This window comes from Rhinichthys klamathensis, unplaced genomic scaffold (assembly GCF_029890125.1).
Source record: "Rhinichthys klamathensis goyatoka isolate OS25496 unplaced genomic scaffold, OSU_Roscu_1.1 h1tg000330l_1, whole genome shotgun sequence".
NCBI lineage: Eukaryota > Metazoa > Chordata > Actinopteri > Cypriniformes > Leuciscidae > Rhinichthys > Rhinichthys klamathensis.
In genome coordinates this window covers 331,715-357,886 of record NW_026606845.1, presented here as the reverse complement: position 1 = coordinate 357,886, position 26,172 = coordinate 331,715, and the positions used below count along the sequence as shown (strand labels likewise).

General features: G+C 43.2%; 1 protein-coding gene across 1 annotated transcript in view; it reads left to right on the top strand.

Annotated features, from left to right (window-relative positions):
• The first annotated feature begins 3,735 nt into the window (after window positions 1-3,735).
• Window positions 3,736-26,172, top strand: part of LOC130105901 (CMRF35-like molecule 5) — a 59,132-nt gene continuing 36,695 nt past the window's right edge. The window contains exons 1-2 of the mRNA XM_056272087.1: window positions 3,736-3,901; window positions 4,001-4,321. Coding sequence (XP_056128062.1) covers window positions 3,862-3,901; window positions 4,001-4,321 — 361 coding nt within the window. The 5' untranslated portion in view covers window positions 3,736-3,861. The remainder of the gene's footprint in view (window positions 3,902-4,000; window positions 4,322-26,172) is intronic.

Below are 26,172 nucleotides of genomic sequence, written 5' to 3'. Positions count from 1 at the left end.
GGCTGGTATATCTTACATTTTAAACATTTTCACATGACTTTATGTTAACCTTTTACTTTGAATTGTTTTCTTTTAATCGTTTGCATTGAATCTGCTTGCCGGTTGATTGAGATTCCTAATGTATATTTTACTACTGGAGTCTTTACTGTAAACATCTCTGATCTGAGAGAAGAGGATTCTGGGAAATACCGGTGTGGATCTCACATCACCACTAAAGTCACAGTATTTACACAGGAAAGATGTTGCATGTTTTTGTGTTCTTGGAACAGCACGGGTTTTAACAGCCTTAATAGCTTCACCAAGGCAGCTATCAAACACCAGGCATCCGAGCGTCTCCTTACAGCGGTGGTACATTTGAAGACCTTTGGTGAGTCCAGGGTGGATTTGCAGCTGGATGACCAGCGGAGACGAGAGACAAGCCTGCACAATGAGAGAGTGAAGAAACACCGGGACATACTGAAGCGCCTCATTGATTGTGTCATCTTTTTGGGACAGCAAGAATTGTCTTTCAGGGGACATGACGAGGGGAATGAGTCGATTAATCGAGGTAATTACTTGGAGTTACTGTCTCTGCTATCAGAATACGATGCTGACTTGCGACACCACCTTGCCACGGTCACCGCTTTTATGGGAACATCAGGGAAATTTCAGAACGATCTCATAAATGCTGTTGCTGAGGTGCTAAACGATTCCATCAAAATAGAGATTACCAACACCAAGTGTGTCGCAGTTATGGTGGATGAGACCACCGATTGCAGCAACACTGCACAGCTGCCATTTGTACTCCGGTATGTTAAAGAGTAAAAGAAAGATTTTTAAAGTTTGAAGATGTCACAGGAAAAAAACAAGCTCATGATCTAGCAGTTTCAGGACTTGAAGTGTTGGGCATCTATGATTGCAAAACAAAGTTAGTGGCACAGTGTTATGACGGAGCCGCTGTAATGGCATCCGGACTTAATACAGGCGCGCGTAAAAGAAGACGTTCCTCAGGCTCTTTTTGTGCACTGTTATGCACACACATTAAATCTTTAAAATGAAGGATTGCAAGATTTTTTTTGCGCATCTGGGAGGATTGTCTGGATTGGACAAAACTGCTGGATGGGTTTTGCGAGCGGCGGCTGCCACGGGTCTCTCAGGTGAGATGGATCTTTAACTCCAGGTTGGTGGGCACGGTCCATGACAAAAGAGCTGAGCTGGTCAAGCTTTTCCAGCACATCCTCGATAACGCGGAGGATTTTGACCGTGAAACGGTAGTGCATCAGGACACTTGTCACAATTGAAAAGCTTTGACTTCTGTTTTTTTTCTTTTTGCTTTCATCGACATTTTGGATTTCGCTGATATGCTCTCCGGAATACTGGAAGATGTGCAATTCAGTCTGGCCAGAATTGCAGATTTTTGCCGGATTCTTGAAGCTGAACGTGGAAAATTTGATGCCATCTATGAGATTAGCTGTGTGTAGTGCGCGCGCACGTCTGTTCGGGCTCGACCTGCGCTCGGCTGTCCCGATGCCATCTATGAGAGGACAGCGGAGGCCGCGGGACAGCTGAGCGCAGGTCGAGCCCGAACAGACGTGCGCGCGCACTACACACAGCTACACACAGCGCTGATCAACAGCATCATCACACAAATCAGAAATTGATTTGAGGATCACAAGCGGCTACTGTTTGTTGCATTGCTGGATGCACAGCTGTTTGTAGAGTTCAAGCAGACATTTCCCGAAGCAGAGCTCAGGAGCCTGGATGAGAGCTACGGCGCACAGTTTGACCTGGGCAGACTCAGAGCTGAGCTCAAAGTGATGTACAGCATGACGAGCTTTCAGGGAAAGAGTCCAAGTGACCTACTGACATTTCTGAGGAGCACGGGGCTTGCAGTCAGCGTGTCACAGCTTTATGCCCTCACATGCTTGATCGTGACCATTCCAGTGTCCACCGCATCAGCTGAGCAATCTCTCAGCTCTCAAGCGCATCAAAGCGTATACAAGGAATACATCCGCACAAACACATCTCTCTGCACTGGCATCTATTGCCATAGAGAAGGAGCTGCTCATTCATCTTAAGCAGGACACACAACTGCACGAGGAGGTCATTGAACGTTTCATCCGAAAGGATCGGAGGGTGGATTTCATTTACAAGTAATGGGTGAGTGTTACGTCTTACTGTTTAGGAGAGATGAAGTTATTGTGGTATTTTATAAAGCATTTTTGTATCTGATTGGTATTGCTGGAGTTTGGGCTGTAGATGGTGATGCTGTGTTGATGTGCCTATAGCTGTTATAATGCACAGTGTGAGGTGTGTGTGCGCTGTGGTTGAAGATCAACTGTATTGTTGGTGAGTACGCAGTAGTGCATTGTGATTGTATTTTTGTATCCGTGTGTGTGGTGTGGTTAGGGGTGTCATTGGTTAGGGATCGGCCCTGACTGAAACCCCAATACGCTATGCCCAATATGCTACTGTCAATACGCCACAAAACCAACTGAGAACAGTAATTGTCCTTTTTATTTAAAGGAATTAAATAATTAATTTTTTGAATTAATTTAAATAATTATGAATACTATTTAAATGGATGTAAAGGGCATAAAGAAAAAGAAAGAAGAACAGTAAAATAATGTATTGTATTTATTTTAAAATTGATTTTGAATATTCCGTTTCTTGTTTTGTCACATTCAATGAAATATATGAATCACACACATATAGTCATGCATATCACCAATTGAAAATGCAGAATTGTGGCAAAAATATAGAGTAACTTGAATCACTGGATGTTATTGTTGGACGTTTACCATTACTATTGTTATACAGTTGGCGAATATTACATGTTTAGATTCTTTCGTCTTACTTCACATTATTTTTCAAACTGAAGCGTCACGAGTGACTCAGTATCTGTACAGCCCTGGATTAGATTGGAATGCTATTCAATGTTAAAACCTCTTTACAGTTATTGCTCTCAATATAAAAGCATGTGTCACATGTCTATCGGTCAGTTCAGCTCTGAACATGAGCAGCGAGTCTCTTCTGAGTTCAGATCAACACTAGACGGACACGCTTGAGTCTCAATCCTCGAGACTTTCACACTTCAGATTCAGTGAACAGAGTGTCTCATGGTTTGTGTTTTCCAGCAGGTTTTATCTGATGTGTTTCATATGTGTCCCTGTGGAGATCAGATTCACTGAAGGAGACACTAAAACAGTCATTCAAACAAAGATACGCTGGAAAACTCAACAGACGGTGAGTTTTATGATTGTGAATTCATTTAAATCATATTTGATAGTATTACATTTAACTTAAAGACATAAATGATGTGTGTTGAGTCTTAAATGTGTCTCCATGTTAATGATGTTTGGATGATTATTAAAAGTCCAATCCTAAAGTCTAATTGATATTCTCACTAGTGATATCATTAATCAATCAGAAACATGCATTTTTAGGAGACCATGTGAACCGCTCCTGTTTGTGTGTTCATCAGATGTCAGTGTCCAGTGTCTTACTTTCACTTCCCTCTTTATTAATCTCTCTCTCTCTCTCTCTCTCCTCTCTCTCTCTCTCTCTCTCTCTCTCTCTCTCTCTCTCTCTCTCTCTCTCTCTCTCTCTCTCTCTCTCTCTCTCTCTCTCTCTCTCTCTCTCTCTCTCTCTCTCTCTCTCTCTCTCTCTCTCTCTCTCTCTCTCTCTCTCTCTCTCTCTCTCTCTCTCTCTCTCTCTCTCTCTCTCTCTCTCAGTGGAAGTGGGCGTCTCGACACATTCAGCTCTTCATGTTAAACATGTAACCAGGAAAGAAACACTCAAAACTCATCTGAACACACACCGAGAGCTTCAGAAGAACTGAATCTACTAACAACAGAGAAGATCATTTAATAAGAGAGAAGAATGAAGATCATCTGGACTTTCACTCTGATGATGATTCCTGGTAAGAGTCTGAACTCAAAGTACATCATGGAATGAAAATAGATGTTCTGTTCTGTCTTATGAATATATTAGTTTTGTATTTAATGCTGGTGTGTTGTAGGTGTCGTGAGCTCCATGAGTGTAACAGGATATTCAGGAGGAGAAGTCAACATCACATGCAAATATGATGAAGGATATACAGAGAACACAAAGTATTTTTGTAAAGGACAGTGGCCAGACTGTACAGACCAAATCAAGACTGATATTAAAGATAGATGGTTTAATAATGGAAGATTCTCTCTGTATGACAACACAAGATCAGCAGTCTTCACTGTGACCATCAGAGATCTGAGAGAAGAGGATTCTGGGACGTACTACTGTGGAGTTGATATCCCTAAAGAAAAAGATCCCCACACTGAAGTGAATCTGAAGGTTTTAACAGGTGAGAAACTGAGATCCTCAAACTCATGAAGATCTCCACAACATCACGATACTCAACACTGACTGTAATCACTGACGTTCACATGGAAAACTCATAACAGACGTGTTTGTTATTAAATTAAGATGAAGTATCATTACTGACTTCATTCTTTACACAATATTTACACAAATGAGCTGCAGTTAGTATTACGTCAGTCTCTGCTGTTAAAAGTGTTTCGATTTATGGTGCTGTTCTGCAAATGCACTGGTCACGTTTGTGATTATGTATATGTATAATGTAATTGGTTCATTTGAAACATCAGTTAATGTTCAGATGTTTTTGTCCTGTTCTGGTACATTCATATTCTCATTTCCTACCGTTCGGGGAAACCCTGTTATAGATCATGTTGTAGATGTAGATCAGGAGTGCTCAATCCTGTTCCCGGAGATCTGCAGATTTCAGATCCAACCCTGATCAAACACGCGTCTGTAATGATCAAGTGCTCCTGAAGATCTCCATTAGCTGGTTCAGCTGTGTTTGATCAGGGTTGAAGCTGGAAGGTCGATCTCTGGGAACAGGATTGGAGATGAAGGTACTGAAGTATCTCCATGTCATTTTCTTGGGAAGAGCTACAGCAGTGTGTAAACACAGGAACTGGACATCTGAACAAAGGGTGAACATTTTAATGTTGTTCATCAGTAACTCTGCTGCACTGTATTATTCAGAGTGAAACCACAGCCTTCAGTTCTGGAAACTCAAACCAACAGCTTGTCACATGTTTGCTAAGTGTCTGTGTGTCAGCAAACATGAATTATTGGTATTGAATGTGTCAAAGACATCAGCAACAATTATCAGAGAAGAGATGTCAAGTTCAGTGTGTGAAAAAAAAAATCCTTTAGAAATTCATTGTTTTTTTTTTTCATATACAAAAGTTCCAGAAACGTCTCGGTTACGTATGTAACCCTAGTTCCCTGATAGGGAACGAGACGCTGCGTCAAACGCTGTGGGAACGCCCCTGCGTTGTGCGTCATGAAGCACGTATGGAATCAGCCCAATGGAGAGACGGAACGTCATAGGCGGGTGACGTCATCGACCAGGAAACTATAAAGCACCCCAAAAACCCAAGCGCATCAGCTTCTGATAGGCCTGAAGGAGCGCTTAACGGGAATGCCGGGAGTATGGCAGAACGACGCAGCGTCTCGTTCCCTATCAGGGAACTAGGGTTACATACGTAACCGAGACGTTCCCTTTCAAGGGAACTTCGAGCTGCGTCAAACGCTGTGGGAACGCGAATACCCACGTCGCCATAGGAGCAAGTGACCGTCATGTGAGATCTAGCGCACAGCGGACGAGAGCACCTGCACAGTGAAGACCATCCAGTCGCATCACAAACCTCACTCAGGGAAACTCCTGACAATAAAGCTTTGGATGCAGCCATACTCCTAGTAGAGCGGGCTCGTACAGCCAAAGGTGAAGGCTGACCAGCCGACTCATAAGCAAGTGAGATAGCCTCGACCACCCACTTGCTCATTCTCTAATTAGACGCAGGACACCCTTTCCTGGGTGGCCCGAAACATACAAATAAATGTTCTGATTTCCTCCACAGGGCAGCTCTGTGGACATAAGCGTCTAACGCCCTCACTGGGCAGAGCAAATTAAGTTTCTCCTGGTCTGACGACAGAAATGGAGGAGGACAGAAAGCCTGCAGAACTGTAGGTCTAACAACATTAGTAGGGACCTTAGGAACATAACCTGGCCTAGGGTATAGAAAAGCCTTAACCATACCAGGCGAAAATTCCAGGCACGAACTGCTGGCCTCAGCCTCAAAGTGCCACGAAGGAAACGAGTTATAAGCGGGTGTCTCCCAAGAGAAACTCCACTGAAAGGGACGTGGTAAGCAGCCAGTGCCGCCACATACACCTTTAGTGTGGAGGGGGATAACCCTGTGGAGAAACGCTCCTGCAGGAATTCCAGCACTGCACCCACTGGGCAGTTAACTGGGTCCTACAGGTGTTCTCCATACCAAGAAGTGAAAAGTTTTCACTTCAAAGGCATATAGCTTCCTCGTGGATGGAGCTCTGGAGTGAAGGATGGTCTCAACAACCTCGGTTGAGAGACCGGAATCTAAGAGCTGGGCCCCCTCAGAGGCCAAGCCCACAGTTTCCATAACTCTGGGCGGGGGTGAAATATCATGCCGCCCGCCTGAGAGAGTAGATCCCTCCTGACCGGGAGCTCCAAAGGAGAGCCGTCCAGGAGAGAAACCAGGTCCGCAAACCATACTCGGGCCGGCCAGAACGGGGCTACTAATAGTAGGCTGACCCCGTCCCGGCGAACCCTCTCCAGAACTCCTGGTAGCAGAGCAATCGGGGGAAAAGCGTACAGACGTGACCTCGGCCACGGCTGCACATAGCGTCCAACCCCAGAGGGGCTGGATGAATGATGGAGAACCACAGACGACAGTGCGATATCTCCTTGGAAGCGAATAGGTCCGCCTCGGCGCGACCGAAACTCAACCAAAGGAGCTCCACCACCTCGGGGGTGGAGTCTCCATTCCCCCGGCCTCGGCCCCTGCCTCGACAGAGAGTCCGCTACCACATTCAAATACCCAGGAAGATACATTGCTCTCAGTGATAGTAACTTCCCTAGGGACCACAGGAGGACCTGACGGGCCAACTTGTAAAGCCGGCGAGAGCGCAGGCCCCCCTGACGATTTAAATAAGAGACCACCGACGTGTTGTCTGACTGAACTAGCACATGATGACCTCTCAGGTCTGCTAGGAAGTGTTTCAGAGCCTGAAACACTGCCAACATCTCTAGACAATTTATATGCCGTGATAGATGATGGTCCTGCCACAGACCTTGGGCTGGACGACCACTCATGACCGCCCCCCACCCTGTGAGGGAAGCATCCATCGTTAGCTTTACGCGACGACAAAGAGCCCCCAGCACAGGATCTTTGGATAGGAACCAAGTTTCTTTCCACAAGACCAGAGCACGAAGGCAGCGCCGCGTGACTTTGATCGTGCGGAGTGGACTTCCCCTCGGGGAGAATCCCTTGGTCCTGGGCCACCACCGCAGCGGTCTCATGTACAACAGGCCAAGGTATAACGTTGGACACTGCTGCCATCAAACCCAACAGTTTCTGAAACTGCTTTACAGTGAGTAGCTGGCCTAGCTTTACTGTTTCAAGGCTGAAGAATCGAAGCGATGCGGGTGACCTAATCCCAAACAACGCCCAGAAAAGTGGTCTCCAGGGAAGGAGATAAACACTTTTCTTCGCCTTCAGCCTCAACCCCAACTTCCTGATATGCGCGAAGACGACATCTCGATGTCGAACCGCCATCTGCTCCATAAAGTACGGGGAGATAGCTAGACCGAACGGAAGAACCCTATATTGGAATGCCTCGCCCCCGAAGGCAAACCTCAGGAACTTCCTGTGTTGTGGAAGTACGGAAATGTGGAAGTAAGCGTCCTTTAGATCTATCGTGACAAACCAGCCCTCGGACCTGATTTGTGACACGACCTGCTTGATAGTGAGCATCTGAATTGAGCTTCCCTACCGAGCGATTTTATAGGCGCAAATCTAAAATTGGACGCAACCCCCCATCCTACTTTGGAACGATGAAATATCGGTTGTAATAACCTAGCTCCAAACTGGGAGGAGGAACCCGTTCTATAGCCCCCTTTTGAAGGAGCATTTTCACCTCTTGTTCCATTACCAGAGCCTGCTCGGGGCCCACACTATGGGCAGAACCCCTCTGAGTTTCGGTGGACGACACCTAAATTGGATCGCATAACCTCTTACTACTGTCTGCAGGACCCACTGAGATATTATTGGAAGGCTTTTCCACTCTGCCAAACAAATTCTACTAAGGGTACCAGTCTCTCGAGACTGGTCTCTGGTGTAATTTGAGCAGCAAACACAGCGCCCTGTAACGGCGCACCGGCAGGGAACAACTGGTTTGACCGCTCTGAGACCCTCCTCAGAGGGAGCGAGCGTCCCTCGGGAAAGCACTCGCTGGGACCGTCTACGCCCCGGCATGAAGGCGGGGTTGGCAGAACGGGCCCCTGAGGGCACCGAGGAAGAATGGGCACCGTAAAAAGAGGTGAACACCTTTCTCCCTCGATGGGGACCACCCTCAGTGTCAGAGGCAGCGAGCGTCCCTCGGGAAAGCGCTCGCCAGGACCGTCTGCGCCCCGGCATGAAGGCGGGGTTGGCAGAACGGGCCCCTGAGGGCACCGAGGAAGAATGGGCACCGTAAAAAGAGGTGAACACCTTTCTCCCTCGATGGGGACCACCCTCAGTGTCAGAGGCGGCGAGCGTCCCTCGGGAAAGCGCTCGCCAGGACCGTCTGCGCCCCGGCATGAAGGCGGGGTTGGCAGAACGGGCCCCTGAGGGCACCGAGGAAGAATGGGCACCGTAAAAAGAGGTGAACACCTTTCTCCTTCGGTGGGGACCGCCCTCAGCATAGCCAATATAACTGTCCTCAAACCAGTTCTATTGCTTTTTTTTTTTTTTTTTTTATATATATATATTTTATATATATATTATATTATATTTATTTTTCAAAAAGCTTTGGCTGAGAGTGCCGCGTCTGGTCCCACTGTCCAGCAGGGGGAGCGCGAGACGCGATACTCTGCTTTGCTGCGCCTATGCGATGAGCTCGTGAACGGCCGGGGCTGCTCCCGCCCAGCAGCCCCGTGGACGTGAACTTTTAATGGAAGAAACCTTTTAAAAGCTGCTGCCTGCTTCTTTTCTTCCTGAAATTATCAATGACAGTATTAACTAAGTCACTGAATAAACCCGCAGGGGAGAGAGGATCATCTAAAAGAAAGCTTTCTCTTTCTGTTTCATGTTGGAAAAAATAATTTTACCACAAATCGGCAGCCTGACGCAGTCCTCGAACCACGTCAGTACTGCCTCCTCACTCACGCTCACGTCCTTTAGCAAATCAGCCTGGTATGCCTGCAATATAGACATTGTATGCAGACACGACGCAGCCTGACCTGCCGCCAAATACACTTTACAAAGCCGAAATATTTCATAATGGCTTGGAAGGTAATGCCGGTGCTTTGAATGACAATGCAGCCTCGGAAGAGAGATAGCTCGCAAGCGTCTCTTCTACCCGCGGCAAAGCGCCGTCTTTTCTTTTCAAAAACCTAGCCCCCGCTAAATCTGAATATGTGAATGATTGGGGGCTAAAATTATATCAGAAGCCTGCTTCTTCCATAATCTCGACACCTCAGTATGGAGATCATGAAAAAACGGCAAGCACCGGCATGGAGGTTGCACACGGGAAGGGAGAAATCTTTCACCTAACTTAGATTTAATAACAGACTCCTGCCTAGCCACTGGCCACTCAATGCTTAGTTTTGATACAGCTCGAGTGAGAACCTCCTTGAGCTCTTCGCTTTCGGGAGTGTTAGGTGGCGAGTCCTCCACATCTCCCTCGTCAATACTGCTATTTTTATCTCCTAGTTTTTATAACTAACGTTAGATAGTTGCAGTACTGGTGCCTCAGCCCGGGCGGAAGAAACCGCAGAGCGTGCTTCCAAACCGGGCTGAGACACTGGATCTAACAGGTAAAGGCAGAGATAAGGCAGAGCCCGTCTCTAACCCCGCTGAAAGATCCATTTGCGATCCCCACGATAAGCGTCGCCGCTCAGCCTCGGCAGAAGCGGGACTCGAACCGCGGGGAGCGCGCACCGAGCACTCTCCTCAAAGAGCGCCCGGCGGGAGCGGAGCGTCCATAAAGGCAGACGCTCGCAATGCTCGCAGCCAGCCCCCTCGAGAGCTGACTGGGCATAATGCACTCCCAAACAAACAACACAAAGAACGTGTGTATCCCCGCCCGTTAGATAGCGCGAGCAGGGAGGAACACACTTCTTAAATGCCGTTCGCTCGCCATAGTCTCTCATACAAAATTGTTTGTGTGGTGTAAATGTGATAACTCCTGCCTAGCAAATACTAAAGACAGACACAGTGTTTACATTCAGACAGATTCACATATAGCGCGACTGAAGGCACAGAAGCTGATGCGCTTGTGTTTTTGGGGTGCTTTATAGTTTCCTGGTCGATGACGTCACCCGCCTATGACGTTCCGTCTCTCCATTGGGCTGATTCCATACGTGCTTCATGACGCACAACGCAGGGGCGTTCCCACAGCGTTTGACGCAGCTCGAAGTTCCCTTGAAAGGGAACTACAACACCATTTTCATCACCATCATCATCATCATCATCATCATCAACATCCTCATCCTCGTCATCATCCTCATCATCGTCATTCTCATCATCCTCATCCGTCTCATCAGTTGAATCTCCACAGCAGAGAATGTGTATAAAATGATTCATTTAAAAGGACAGACAGATGTAAACGGTCCAGAATGAACACTGAGCTCCAAATAAGACACAGACTGTGTAAACAGGTGTTCTTTAAACATTTTATGTATGTTTTTTTTTCTGCTTGCTGCAGTTGCTCTCTTGTGGATTGAACTCTTAACACATTAGCACATGATTTTCTGTAAAGCTGCTTTAAAACAATATTTAATGTGAAAAGCGATGTAAAAAAAATTTAACGCCTACGTCTTAACAACTCTTATATTGTTTTCTCTGTTTCCAGATTAAAGTAAGGAAGTGTTGTGTGTAGTTGATCGAGAGGAGATTTTATTCCTAAATGTAACGACCCAGATCTAGGGTCCAAGAGAATAACATAAATAAAGTCGTTACACCTGGACTTCTTGTTTCTTTCTTTTTATTATTTTGAAACAAGTTGTTCAAATTGATGCTGTCAGCACAAGAATTCAAAAGGAAGCAAATTCATTACAGGGTTGGGTCAAAGCCAAAATAACAAACATAATGGAATCTACCTTTTTTTTTTGGAGAACACTTATTATATCAAAGAAAAAAGTTTAAACAAAAATACAGATACTAAACTGACTCCCTTAATAGCCAAAACAAGAGAAAAATTAATGTTCACAACCAGAGGTGGAAAGTCCAGGGGTCAGAAAGTAAAAGTCCTGCCATATTTTTATTCCACCCATGAACTCATACAAAAACGCAAAAACTCCAGTGTTAAATTAACTCTCCTAGGAGTTCATTTGGCTCCAGACTCAAGAGTGTTAGGGGGCTTTTACACTGGGCTCGTTTGCTGCGGTCCGAGCCCGTGCGCGGTTGTTCCCGGCGTCCCCCGCAGCGTTGGTCTGGTTTCACGCACAACTTGATTCTATCGAACCCTGGTGCGTTTGCGTGCATATGACGTCATCGCAAACGTGCACGCCGCATGATAGAAAACAGAACGTGGGTCAATATATATATTTTTTTTTTTGTTAATTCGCTGCTATTATGCGCAGTTGAGTGAACACTACAGGTTTACTGTGCGTGTGTCACATAAGGTGGACTTCTGCTGCTTGCAAACGGACTCTTTTTAGGAGACAGTGGATTTCCAACTTTGTTGCCCGGATTCCAAGCGCAATGCACGAATACACTGCACGCAGGCTCACTCTCGCTCGTGTCCAAGGTAAATCATCAACACTATCATCCCTTACAAGCGTTTTATTTAACTAAATAGATCACAATAAGCTAAAAACGCATGCGCGGGTTACTTTACTTCCTGAACAAGTGCGCACCCGAGTCCGTGTAGCTTTCACATTCATGCGAACCGCGGCACGGTTCGGGAGCAACCGAACTCAGACCACCTCTTCCAGGTAGTGTCAGGTTCGGTACCCCAGTGCGCACCCGGGTCCCATGACAGCGTTCACATTAGCGATTTTTCATGCGAACCGTGCCCCGTTCCGAACTAAACTGCCAGTGTGAAAGCCCCCTTAAAGTGTTAAATGAGTGTTAAATTAACACTCAAGAGTGTTAAAGTTAATGAGCTAATTAAGTGATTGATTGAGTGATGATTGGCCATTATTCAAGACACCTGATGTTAACAAGCAGAATCACTGAAGGAGAAAAATCACATTTTAGTCACCATTATGGGGACCAGTGTTTGCTTTAGTTGGGCAGTTGACCTTTAAATGTTTAACTTTAGATTTTGTTTGGCTGCTGTAACTGAGCTATAACTGCCAGATGAACAAAGAGAAAAGGTCATCAGGTGGTGTTGGTCATGTTTTAACATAATCATCATTTGACCTAAATTACTGAACTTGTTTAAAGCCTAATCTCTGACCTAAATGTGTATTGGTCATTACAGCATCCCAGTGATTCTACAGCATAAGATCCAGATTATTCAATACAATTCAAACAATTTTTTAAAAAGTTCTGATTAAAAAAAAAAAAAAAAAAATCTTTGTTTCAGACACACACAGACATCAAGAATCAGTGTATGAATCTCAACAATGGTGACAGAAAGAATATTCAATGAGGAAAAGGAAATTATTAAGACAAATCAGATCTTAATTTATTCATACCGCAATGCATGATGGGAGCCATAAATGAGTTTTGATTGGTGGCACCCAGAATGCACTGCAGCATGCTTTATTATTGTCACCATTGTTGAGAATCACAGGCTGATTCTTGGTGTCTGTGTGTCCAAATAAAAGCCTTTTGATCAGAACAACTTTTAAGAAATCTTTTGGATTATATTCTAATTATATTGGATTATATATTATATTCAAAGTTTACTGAAATATATGGACTCTAAATGCAGCTACATTAAACAGAGCGTGCTGCCGCTGCTGACGAGCTATCAGATTACAAAAGTGTGTGCACTGCTCAAGCACTACCGTGCGCTCTCTGTAAGATTACTAATAGGGAGGAGCCAGTAAAGCTGATCATTACTGATAAAAAGCTGAAGAAAAAGGAAAGAACGTAAGCTGATGTGGGGTGATGTGGTAATCTAATATTGTTTAAGCGTATTGTGCACAAAACATTACAAACTGCAGCCATATTTAGACATACACAGATATCAATTAGTGTATGAATCATGGGCGTAGGTTTGGTCTCAGGTTTGGTGGGGACATCCCCCGCCCCCAATCACCCCCACCCCCCCCACCCCCCAGCCGGGAATTATTTCGTTGTAAGATAAGTAACAGTGCTTTAATGGTGATTTCCTTTGTCATTTCTATTGTTCTCAATTGTAAGTCGTTGGATAAAAAGTGTCTGCTAAATTAATAAATGTAAATCTGTTGTGGTTTGATGCTGTCTTTCCTGCATACAAAATGGTTAATTAATTGTGTAGTCTATCCTATGGCTAGCAAGTTTAACCCTCCTACCAGATATTGTTATTTGGATATTATCAATCAAATAATGATTTATTATATTTGAATAACCAACAGTGTTAACTTTTGCCTTTTTAACATTGCCAACATGTTTTTCCAGCACATGTGTCTAAGCAAGTAGGCTACACTCACAAATACATTACATAAACAGAATGTAGTAACATTCAGGAAACTGGACATTTTTATGTTCTTGGAATGTTAGAAATCAACATTACTATCATGTTGAATTTTTAATAGAAAATTACGTTTAAAGAACGTTTGAGGAACATTATACCTTTTAAAACACGTTCCTCTAACGTCAAGAAAACTGGACATTTTTCACGTTCCCAGAACCAACACTGAATATTTAGAGAACGTTCTTATAACAAAATTCTGTTAGCTGGGATGTCTGTGTTTGTTTGCATTGGCTCCAGTAGTGAGACGTGAAGGAGAATCTGCTGAGATCGTTTGCCCTTATGATTCAATCTATAAATCAAAGTCAAAGTCTCTCTGTAAGGGGAAGTGCTCCACTAGAGATAGAAATACTCTCAATGAGACTGTGAGAGAAGAGAAAGAGACCAAGACTGACAGATTGACTCTGAATGATGACGTCACTGCAAGTGTCTTCACTGGGATTATCACTGGACTGACAGCAGAGGATGCTGGGAAATACTGGTGTGCAGTGACATTAGAGAGAGACGTGAATTATCTTTACACTCATCTGATCGTCATCATAAATGAGGGTGAGGAAGGTTTATACATCTGAATATGTGAAACTATGGCTGTGAATTGATGTTCTTATATTTCTAATATTTCCAGAGCTGAACTTGACTAAGTATGAAGGAGACGACATGTCAATCCAGTGCAAACATCATGATGAACATCAGAAATGCTTCTGCAAAGCACATGAACCCTCCGTGTGTGTGAAGGATGGAGTTTCATTGGAGAAGATCAGAGATGATCGATTCTCTTTCAGTGATGAAGCTTCTACTGGAGTCTTTACTGTAAACATCACTGATCTGAGAGAAGAGGATTCTGGGATATACTGGTGTGGAGCTCACATCATCACTAAAGTCAATCTCACTGTTAATATTGGTAAGTCCCTGATCTTTTTGAAGATTTATACTAATAATAAAGGTTCCCTTTTGAAACGTTTACTCGCATTCAGTCTTTGCAAGACGCCATGGGGAAAACTCCCTTTTCTCTGAAAAATTAGGCCTTTTTTCCAAAAACACAGTGCCACTGCATAGGCATAACAGTGTAGGAATCTGAGCGTGCCTATTGGCTGGACTCAAATTCGCCATAGGAATCAGATTTATTCTCCTTCAGTGATGAACTTACCTTGATGATTCTCGAAGAAGCCTTCTCGCCGTTGAAGAAGCCAGGCAGCGGAACGAGTGCTCTCCTGCAATCCAGCGACCAGCAGAGTTTGATCAGCGTGAGCTCGGGCCAGCTGACTCACTGTCTCCAGTTTGGCTATCCCGTGAGTATATTATACATGGATGCAGCACTTTCCCCTCTAAGAAAGAAGGGGATGCGCATCCTGGCTCATCTTTGCCCAGTTGGAGGAAGAATATGTGATGGAAGGAATCTGTATAGGAAGAAATCCTTTCTCACTAATCTGTGCTCCTCAGGACTCAGACTCAATCCAGCCAAGAGATCAGACAGAACATCTCTCTCCTGGGAGCGGTTCTAGACTCGTGGCGAACCCATGATCGCACTCAGACTGTTCAGCGGCTCTGCCTTTCGTTCAGAGCAGGAGCCCTTATCCCTCTCAGAAGCTTTCAGAGGATGCTGGAGCTCACGGCCTCTGCATCGCCAGTACTTCCCTTCTGCACATGCAGTTGTCTACCAGATGTCTTTAGCCTCGTTGTTAGTTGTTCGAATCCCGCTCCAAACGGGTCGGGAAGGACCAGTTACATTTGGTGCCGTGACCCGGGTGGGAGTGAGGTTTAGGGGGTGAGTGTAACGGAGGCCAGGTAGTAAAAGCCGTGTGTGTAAACCTCACTCCCCTGATCTCAAGAGGTACGCAAGCGACAGAAGCTAGAGACTGCAGATCTTAGCGTCCTCGACGTCAGATCGAATCCCGCTCAGAGCGGGTCGAGTAGGACCGGTTACATATTCGCCATGAATGTTTCATACTTATGCTATATTACATCCCCGTTTCTCCCTAATGTGTTTGTGTGTTTTTCAGATTTCTCTTTGATCAACATTATTTCTTTGTGTTTGACTCTGCTGCTGATTGGAGGATTCATTGTGACTGAGTGTTTATTAAGATGAAGTGATGCTGTCTTTCACACACACACACACACACACACACACACACACACACACACACACACACACACACACCACAAACACATATGCACACACATTCATCTATGAAGCAGATTATAACTATTAAAGACTAACCCAAACCCTGAAATAACAGGATATTTATGAAGTCTTTTTAACAAATTAGGACATTTTAAAATGTTTAGTCAGATGCATCTCACTGTTGTTCATCGCTGATGTTGTGTTGAGATCTTAAGGATGATCTCATCATCGGACGAGACACAGTGAAACAGTGAGTCTGTGTCTTCATTCACTGAACTTCTTGTGTTTCATTTGTAAGTTTCATTCTGTACATCATGCATTTTTTCTTTTTTTATTCTCAGATCACATATTCTTGAGCAGATTCATGAGTAGATCCACTTATTCGTCTACTCACCTTCCCACAATCCCCTCTGATGGCTTTACGTCTGTGAATGTGCTATTTATAGACCAACAGTTTGTTTAACAAGGCCTTGATTTTACTCATTATCCGTTTTTTATTATTAAAAGTGTTTCAAAATAAAAGAAAAAGGCTTTGAATATCTTTTTGTCATGAGCTGTTTCATGAACTCTGTGGTGTGTGTGTTTGCGTGATGAACTGGTCATTTTCCGACCGTCTCAAAGCCACAGAAAACAGGTGAAGGTTCAGGCTCTAATTTTAGATCTTTTCTATGAACAAACACACTTACTCAGGAAACCCACACAGAGACACATGAGACTGAACAGAAGACAATAAAGAGCTGATCGTTCAGTCATTTGCTTCAATATTTACTGTGTTTGATGAGGAAAAGGCTGAAAAACGTGGTTTTTTTTTGTTGTTTTTTTACAAATGATCCATGTGTGGTTTAAAAACTGTACTTTTAAAAACTGATCAAATTAAATAAATACAATGAGCCACAAATCAATGACAGAATATCTGTAAACATCCTATAAATATAGAAAGAATGGAAACGACGTTCACGGTGAATCAAAATTTTAAATCATAAAAATACTTGTATTTGTATATTGAGTTCAACACATTACTCTTAAACTTCAAAATGACTATTATCAAATAGATCAAACTAGATTCTACATGATCTAGAGGTAATGTGAGTTGGTTTGCTGTGCTGAAGGGTGTTTGTAAGGTTTATCAGGATATATGTGGTCAGTGAGCTGAAGAGAAACGGTTTCTCTTGTGGTTTTCTTTTGCTCTTGCACTTTATATTCTTTCACTCAAACTAAGATGTGCTTCAGGCTCCCGCGTATGTCTCAACAACAGGAAATGGTTCTTTCAAAACGATGGACACACACTTTCCACTCCTTAAAGAGATGCTGTGAATTTGTGTATTATTATAAAAAATATTTGTATTCAGGTTGTCTGAAATATAGATGTCACGATGCTTCTGTTGAATGTGGAATGACTTTGTTTTTTTACAGTATCAAAGGGACGCACGAGATCAGTGTGTGTTATAAAATGTCTTGGTGTTCAAATGTTAAAAGTCTGTCAGCACGACTGTTTAGACATTTTTCTCTGCTGGATAAATGAGTAAAGAGGTTTTTTTTAATTAGCTTTGTTATTTCTTTTATTAATCTAGTTATTAAATTAGTCTCTTTGAATCTCTTTAGAGTTTGTGTTTGTTATGTCCTGTTCGTCCTGTTCATCAGAAGAGTCATTTAAAGACCCACTCCGATGAAAATAATGTTTTTCTAGGTGTTAACATGTTCTTGTGGCATTTTTCTTATGTTAGAGGACATATCTTGAGAAAAATAAGCTCAAAGTTGTATTTCTGAGTATTTCTACATTCAAATGGCTGTGAATCTGTAGCAGACGCTAAAATGCCGTTCAAAATAGACTGGAGTTGTGACGTAGTAACTCCACTGGGCGGGGCCACAAGCTTGTTAAAATTAATCGAAAGTGCCCCTCTCAAACAAATATCAATGATAATATTGTTTTCAATAAAACAAAATGCATTTGATTATAATTAACATGACAATGTGACAAAATTCACGTTTACTTGTATGTTTCTGTCGGTTTGAGCTGTCGTTGCCATGACTCGTTGCTATGGGTTGCGTCACTTGCGTGTCTTGCATCGGACTCGACTGAAGGGGTCAGTCTCCGTTTTCGAGGCCGAGGGTCAGTAATGTGGACGGCAGGAGCGCATAATCGTTGCAAAAGTTATGCGTTTTAAAACGAAAACGCACTGTACGGCTGGATAGCTCCAATATTGCTCTCAATTTTTGTTGCACCGGTAATGACAGGTTGGGGGTGTAAGCTAGCGGGAGAGACAGAGCTCTCAGCAACGGGGAGGGGGAGGGTCATCTCCGTGCCAACGGCTCCGCCCAAAACGCAGAGGCGAATTGCTAATGAGCTACTGCCGCTCTGCTGAAGCAAAGTCCCAGAAAACGGCACAGGTTTTGTGAGTTTGGCTAAAAATGGCATAATCATAATTTAAAGACCAGTGGGAATGTTTTAAAATAGCTCAAAATATGATCGGAGTGGGACTTTAAACCTTCGGCTCCATCTAGTGGCAGATGTAATGGGCTGTTAAATGTCTTGGATTTATTGAAATGAGCGTTGTGTAGTGTTATGATAGCTGACAGAGTGGGTCGGCTCTAATGAATATGACTTTAATTCATTATAAATTAATTCTGTCTTTGTCCAGTTTGTTGTTAATCGGTCATCAGTGATGCTGAAGTTTGATTGACAGCTGCTGTCAGTGATGCTGAAGTTTGATTGACAGCTGCTGTCCGTGATGCTGAAGTTTGATTGACAGCTGCTGTCCGTGATGCTGGAGTTTGATTGACAGCTGCTGTCTGTGATGCTGGAGTTTGATTGACAGCTGCTTTCAGTGATGCTGGTGTTTGATTGACAGCTGCTGTCAGTGATGCTGGAGTTTGATTGACAGCTGCTGTCAGTGATGCTGGAGTTTGATTGACAGCTGCTGTCAGTGATGCTGGAGTTTGATTGACAGCTGCTGTCAGTGATGCTGGAGTTTGATTGACAGCTGCTGTCAGTGATGCTGGAGTTTGATTGACAGCTGCTGTCCGTGATGCTGGAGTTTGATTGACAGCTGCTGTCAGTGATGCTGGAGTTTGATTGACAGCTGCTGTCAGTGATGCTGGAGTTTGATTGACAGCTGCTGTCAGTGATGCTGGAGTTTGATTGACAGCTGCTGTCTGTGATGCTGGAGTTTGATTGACAGCTGCTGTCAGTGATGCTGGAGTTTGATTGACAGCTACTGTCAGTGATGCTGGAGTTTGATTGACAGCTGCTGTCAGTGATGCTGGAGTTTGATTGACAGCTACTGTCAGTGATGCTGGAGTTTGATTGACAGCTGCTGTCAGTGATGCTGGAGTTTGATTGACAGCTGCTGTCAGTGATGCTGAATCCAGAACTGCCTGTTAAAGTGACAGAAGCATCACTCACTCAGACTTTAGCTGATGATCCTCTGGTGATCTGAGGAGAAACACTGTAGATGTTCAGATTAGAAAGCATTTCCTTCTTATAACACACGGGTCTGAGCCTCTGTACCTCAACATGTAAACTTCCTGATGTATCAATCATTGTGGTTGTATGTATATCCAACGCATTCTCATCCTTTGGCGTCATATAGGTGACGCCATATGACATTTGGTCGAAATCTTACGCACATGGCATCCTTTAGCGTCACTATAACACGCACTGTTATGGCTAGGTTTAGGTCTGGGGTCGGGTACGGTTATGACGCCTTGGGTTCTGCGTCTCATATTGATGCTAAAGGATGCCATGTGCGTAAGATTTCAACGAAATGTACAAAGCGTCACATGTATGACGCCAAAGGATGAGAACGGGCTGGTATATCTTACATTTTAAACATTTTCACATGACTTTATGTTAACCTTTTACTTTGAATTGTTTTCTTTTAATCGTTTGCATTGAATCTGCTTGCCGGTTGATTGAGATTCCTAATGTATATTTTACTACTGGAGTCTTTACTGTAAATATCTCTGATCTGAGAGAAGAGGATTCTGGGAAATACTGGTGTGGATCTCACATCACCACTAAAGTCACAGTATTTACACAGGAAAGATGTTGCATGTTTTTGTGTTCTTGGAACAGCACGGGTTTTAACAGCCTTAATAGCTTCACCAAGGCAGCTATCAAACACCAGGCATCCGAGCGTCACCTTACAGCGGTGGTACATTTGAAGACCTTTGGTGAGTCCAGGGTGGATTTGCAGCTGGATGACCAGCGGAGACGAGAGACAAGCCTGCACAATGAGAGAGTGAAGAAACACCGGGACATACTGAAGCGCCTCATTGATTGTGTCATCTTTTTGGGACAGCAAGAATTGTCTTTCAGGGGACATGACGAGGGGAATGAGTCGATTAATCGAGGTAATTACTTGGAGTTACTGTCTCTGCTATCAGAATACGATGCTGACTTGCGACACCACCTTGCCACGGCCACCGTTTTTATGGGAACATCAGGGAAATTTCAGAACGATCTCATAAATGCTGTTGCTGAGGTGCTAAACGATTCCATCAAAAAAGAGATTACCAACACCAAGTGTGTCGCAGTTATGGTGGATGAGACCACCGATTGCAGCAACACTGCACAGCTGCCATTTGTACTCCGGTATGTTAAAGAGTAAAAGAAAGATTTTTAAAGTTTGAAGATGTCACAGGAAAAAACAAGCTCATGATCTAGCAGTTTCAGGACTTGAAGTGTTGGGCATCTATGATTGCAAAACAAAGTTAGTGGCACAGTGTTATGACGGAGCCGCTGTAATGGCATCCGGACTTAATACAGGCGCGCGTAAAAGAAGACGTTCCTCAGGCTCTTTTTGTGCACTGTTATGCACACACATTAAATCTGGTGATGTCTCAGGGAGCATCAAAAATTAAGGATTGCAAGAATTTTTTTGCGAATCTGAGAGGATTGTCTGCATTTTTGACACGTTCTCCCCAGCGCACAAAACTGCTGGTTTTGTATCCGTGTGTGTGTGTGTGTTCTTGGGGAAGGTACTGAAGGCTCTGACTAAAACCCCACGGTACGCTACTGTCAGTACGCCACAAAACCAACTGAGAACAGTAATTGTCCTTTTTATTTTTGATTTACTTAACATTCTTTTACAGGTAAAACTGAAGCGTCACGAGTGACTCAGTATCTGTACAGCCCTGAATTAGATTGGAATGCTATTCAATGTTAAAACCTCGTTACAGTTATTGCTCTCAATATAAAAGCATGTGTCACATGTCTATCGGTCAGTTCAGCTCTGAACATGAGCAGCGAGTCTCTTCTGTTATCAGGAGTTCAGATCAACACTAGACGGACACGCTTGAGTCTCAATCCTCGAGACTTTCACACTTCAGATTCAGTGAACAGAGTGTCACTCTCTCATGGTTTGTGTTTTCCAGCAGGTTTTATTTGATGTGTTTCATATGTGTCCCAGTGGAGATTAGATTCACTGAAGGAGACACTAAAACAGTCATTCAAACAAAGATACGCTGGAAAACTCAACAGACGGTGAGTTTTATGAATGTGAATTCATTTAAATCATATTTGATGGTATTATATTTAACTTAAAGACATAAATGATGTGTGTTGAGTCTTAAATGTGTCTCCATGTTAAAGATGTTTGGATGATTGTTAATTAAAGTCCAATCCTAAAGTCTAATTGATATTCTCACTAGTGATATAATTAATCAATCAGAAACATGCATTTTTAGGAGACCATGTGAACCGCTCCTGTTTGTGTGTTCAGTGTTGGGAACGTTACTTTGAAAAAGTAATTAGTTATAGTTACTAGTTACTTCTCCCAAAAAGTAACTGAGTTATTAACTGAGTTACTCCACTATAAAAGTAACTAGTTACCAGTAAAAGTAACTATTGCGTTACTTTTTCGTTTCTCGCCCCCGTAACCCCCCCCCCCCCCCCCCCCCCCCCCCCCCCGGCCCCCACCTTCTTAAAGCGTGTTTCATAAGCAGTGTTGGGCAAGTTACTTTTTCACATGCATTGTACACACTTCTAAAAAAAAATGTTGCTGTGGGACAAAGTGAGACTAGCCTCCAATCAAATGCCATGTATGTAGATATTATGTTTATATAGTGGATCAAAGTGGATATAGTGGATTTTGGAACTTTTGATATTTATTTATTTTACTGACGTGGATAGGCACTTTTGCCCAGGGCATAATGTGCATTTCACGATTACATTCGTTCCTTTAATTTCTTGAAGGAAAAAGTAATGTCTATACTTCCATTTAGAGAAGGCTACTTTTGGATTATTTGGGCTCGTCGCCATACCTGTCTCTCGTTGACTGACTGGCTTGTGTTGTTCCTTGTGTGTCCTGTCCTGTCCGACTATGCGTTATGATGGGTCGTTCGCATTTCATGAGTGATGATATGTCGTTCGCGAATGAGCTTTTGATGGGTCGTTCGCGATTCGCGAATGAGGCGACTCTAAGAGCCGGCTCTTTTAGGTGAACGTCGGGAGCTGGCTCGCATATCTGAAGAGCCGACTCTATTTTCACAAATTTAGCCTATAGAAATTAAATAATTATGTAATAAAAATTTAAATATTATAGTCAAAGTCATTTAAAGAGCCGTTTGTGAGCCAAAAGAGTGAGCTGAGTCAAAAGTGACTCTTTTCAGTGAGCTGAGTCAAAAGAGCCGAATGCCCATCACTACTATGCGTGCTTTCGAACACCCGCCCAACTCTACCTCTGATTGGCTTACAATGACATTTTACTCTACCTCAGCCAATCGTCAGCATGTATGCGCTTGTCTCGTGCTCTGCCCACTAACCAAGGAAGAACAGTAAAAAAAAAGTATTTGCCTCTCGCTCAGAGATCTAGTTGGTCTGATGAAAAGAAAACAGCTTCATCAGTTATAGTAACGCGCCGCATTTTTTGGCAGTAACGGCGTTATTAAGATGAGAAGAGTAATCAATTAGATTACTCGTTACTGGAAAAAGTAGTGCCGTTAGTAACGGCGTTATTTATAACGCCGTTATTCCCATCACTGGTGTTCATCAGATGTCAGTGTCCAGTGTCTTACTTTCACTTCCCTCTTTATTAATCTCTCTCTCTCTCTCTCTCTCTCTCTCTCTCTCTCTCTCTCTCTCTCTCTCTCTCTCTCTCTCTCTCTCTCTCTCTCTCTCTGAGGAAGTGGGCGTCTCGACACATTCAGCTCTTCATGTTAAACATGTAACCAGGAAAGAACCACTGAAAACTCATCTGAACACACACCGAGAGCTTCAGAAGAACTGAATCTACTAACAACAGAGAAGATCATTTAATAAGAGAGAAGAATGAAGATCATCTGGACTTTCACTCTGATGATGATTCCTGGTAAGAGTCTAAACTCAGAGTACATCATGGAACATAGATTTAATGAAAATAGATTTTCTGTTCTGTCTTATGAATATATTAGTTTTGTATTTAATGCTGGTGTGTTGTAGGTGTCGTGAGCTCCATGAGTGTAACAGGATATTCAGGAGGAGGAGTCAACATCACATGCAAATATGATAAAGGATATACAGAGAATAAAAAGTATTTTTGTAAAGGACAGTGGTCAGACTGCAAAGACCAAATCAAGACTGATATTAAAGATAAATGGTTTAATGCTGGAAGATTCTCTCTGTATGACGACACAGGATCAGCAGTCTTCACTGTGACCATCAGAGATCTGACAGAAGAGGATCCTGACATGTATTACTGTGGAACTGAAAGAGTTGGAAAAGATTCCTACACTGAAGTGAAGCTGAAGGTTTTAACAGGTGAGAAACTGAGACCCTCAAACTCATGAAGATCTCCACAACATCACGATACTCAACACTGACTGTAATCACTGACGTTCACATGTGTAACTCATAACAGATGTGTTTGTTATTAAATGAAGATGAAGTATCATTACTGACTTCATGCTTTACACAATATTATCTGTGTTCAACAGGTCAAAAAATCAGGACCGTAACAGGATATTCAGGAGGAAACATCATTATAAACTACAAATATGAGATGAAACACACAAATCATTTTAAAAAAGTCTGTAAAACGGCAGCAGATCAGTGTTTTACTGTAATAAACACTAACAGAACCGCAGAATGGGAACATGACAGACGATTCTCCGTTCATGATGACAGATCTGCAGGACTCTTACTTCTGTTTATCAGAGACCTGAATGAGAACGACTCTGGAAAATACAGAATTACAGTCAAAGTTTCTGAAGATTACAGTTTCTTCTCTGAGTTTGATCTGGACATTAAGACGGGTGAGCTGCTTTCAGTCATTTATGCATTATTGACAGGATCCCTGAATATATCTGGTGATCAGTGTTTGGAATAACGCCGTTTAAAAGAACAGCATTAGGTAATGGCGTTATTTTTTTTTAGTAACGGGGTAATCAAACTAATTACTTTTCCTGTCGTTACAACGCCGTTAACGTTACTGGACGTTAAATGCGGTGCGTTACGACAGGAGTCAGTTTGGTTTGAAATGTGCTGGGGACAGAGACGCATTTGGAAGTCCATTTTCAGAAGTGGTACAAACTTGTCAAACTGTGCAGTCCCTCTGCTCAACCCGTAAATAAATCCACCGATCCGCAAATGTTGTTTGAGTTTTCAATGGTCTAGTGGTAGAATCTTTTGCCAAGCGTGTCAGAGGTTACAGGTTCTAATCCGCACTTGTATAGTTTTTCTTTTTCTCATCAAAACAGAATATGTTCATTAGTGGTTACAGTCTATATCAAGCAGGGACACGTTTGTGTGCATTTTATTTTGTGATTTCACCGGAACGAATAGAGAGTCTCCACAACAGCGATAGATTGAAGAGCGCGTCCGAGTGAAGACTGTGCGCGCGCCACAGAGAACACTGTATCAATGACACTGATCGCAACGGCAACGAGCGCTCAGCTTGAGTTCAAAAACAACACATTTTAGCGCTAGATCTCTTATTTAATAGCGAACTAAATGAATGCTCTGCTAGTTAACTGGAGATGTTTTATTTATTTGTATTAGGTGCATCTGTGCCTCAATGTTTCAAAAAGTGGTGGGTACAAAATGACGCCTATGTGTGTTACTATGTATTGATTGAATAAACTGTTTAATCTGAACGCACCCCTGGTTCACACAGCTAGTGAGGAGGTGGGTTAATAACAAGGTAAGCGATTATGATTGGCTAAGGCAGAGTCATGTTTCATGGTAGCCAATCAGAGCTAGTGTTTTTACACATATGTTCTACTCATTTCTAGCCTGGTTAAAACCAGACCATTCTCAGTTGTAACTGAGTTATGGTCTGGCAAAGCATCATAGACAAATCATTTCCAGAGGGGCGTCACCAACGGACGTCACGGATAGACCTAAACCCAATCAGAGCGATGAAGGAGATGACGTATGCAGAGCGGCGGAGAAACATCTCCGAGTGTTGTTCTTTGCTCGGTTTTTAACAAAAAGGAAACATTCAAACCGCTTAAAACAGACGCGATAGCTGATTCGAACGAGTGATGTTCGACGGCGGCATCCATCTTTGTAATATAGGCTACAAAATCTGCTTCAAAATCCCAGCGCTGTCGTCATCGTGTAAAGCCCGCCCCAACGTTTCTGATTGGTGCCTCGATTTCGACGGATTGTAAATGGGCTTGAATGAGCTCTTTGCCAGACTAACTTTCAGAGCAAATCTAAATTTGCCGGAAGTTGTCTGGGTTTTCCCAGGCTAACTCATTTCAATTGACTTGTGAAAACTGCTCAAAATAATCCAAATTATTTGACATATAGCAACTTTTTTTTTTAACAGTAACGCAAATAGTTACTTTCCCTGGTAACGAGTTACTTTTATTATAGAGTAATTCAGTTACTAACTCAGTTACTTTTTGGAACAAGTAGTGAGTAACTATAACTAATTACTTTTTTAAAGTAACGTTCCCAACACTGCTGGTGATTGTAACATCGCTGCACTTTATTTGGATCTTAAACAGATGATTGTTGTGTGAAGAACATCAGTCTATCAGCTTCTGCTGGAGGATCTGTGAACATCAACTGCAAATACCCACAATCCCACAGTGGTGATGTGAAGTTTCTGTGCTGGAGATCTGGAGCTGATCTCTGTGCTAAAGAGACGTCTGTGAAGGAGAGCAGAAGATGGAGGGATGAGGGAAAGATCCAGCTGTATGATGACAGAGAACAGCAGCTCCTGACGGGAAGCATCAGTCATGTGACTGAAGAAGATTCAGAATACTGGTGTGGAGTTCAGTCTGATCAAGGACACAAGATCTTCATCACACGAGTCCTGATCAGCGTTACAGGTACAGATGCTTTTCTCAGTGATGTGTGTCTTGCTTCATGTTGCTTGACTGTGGAAACAGAATGAAGAACCAGTCTTATAGATTTCTTGTAGCAC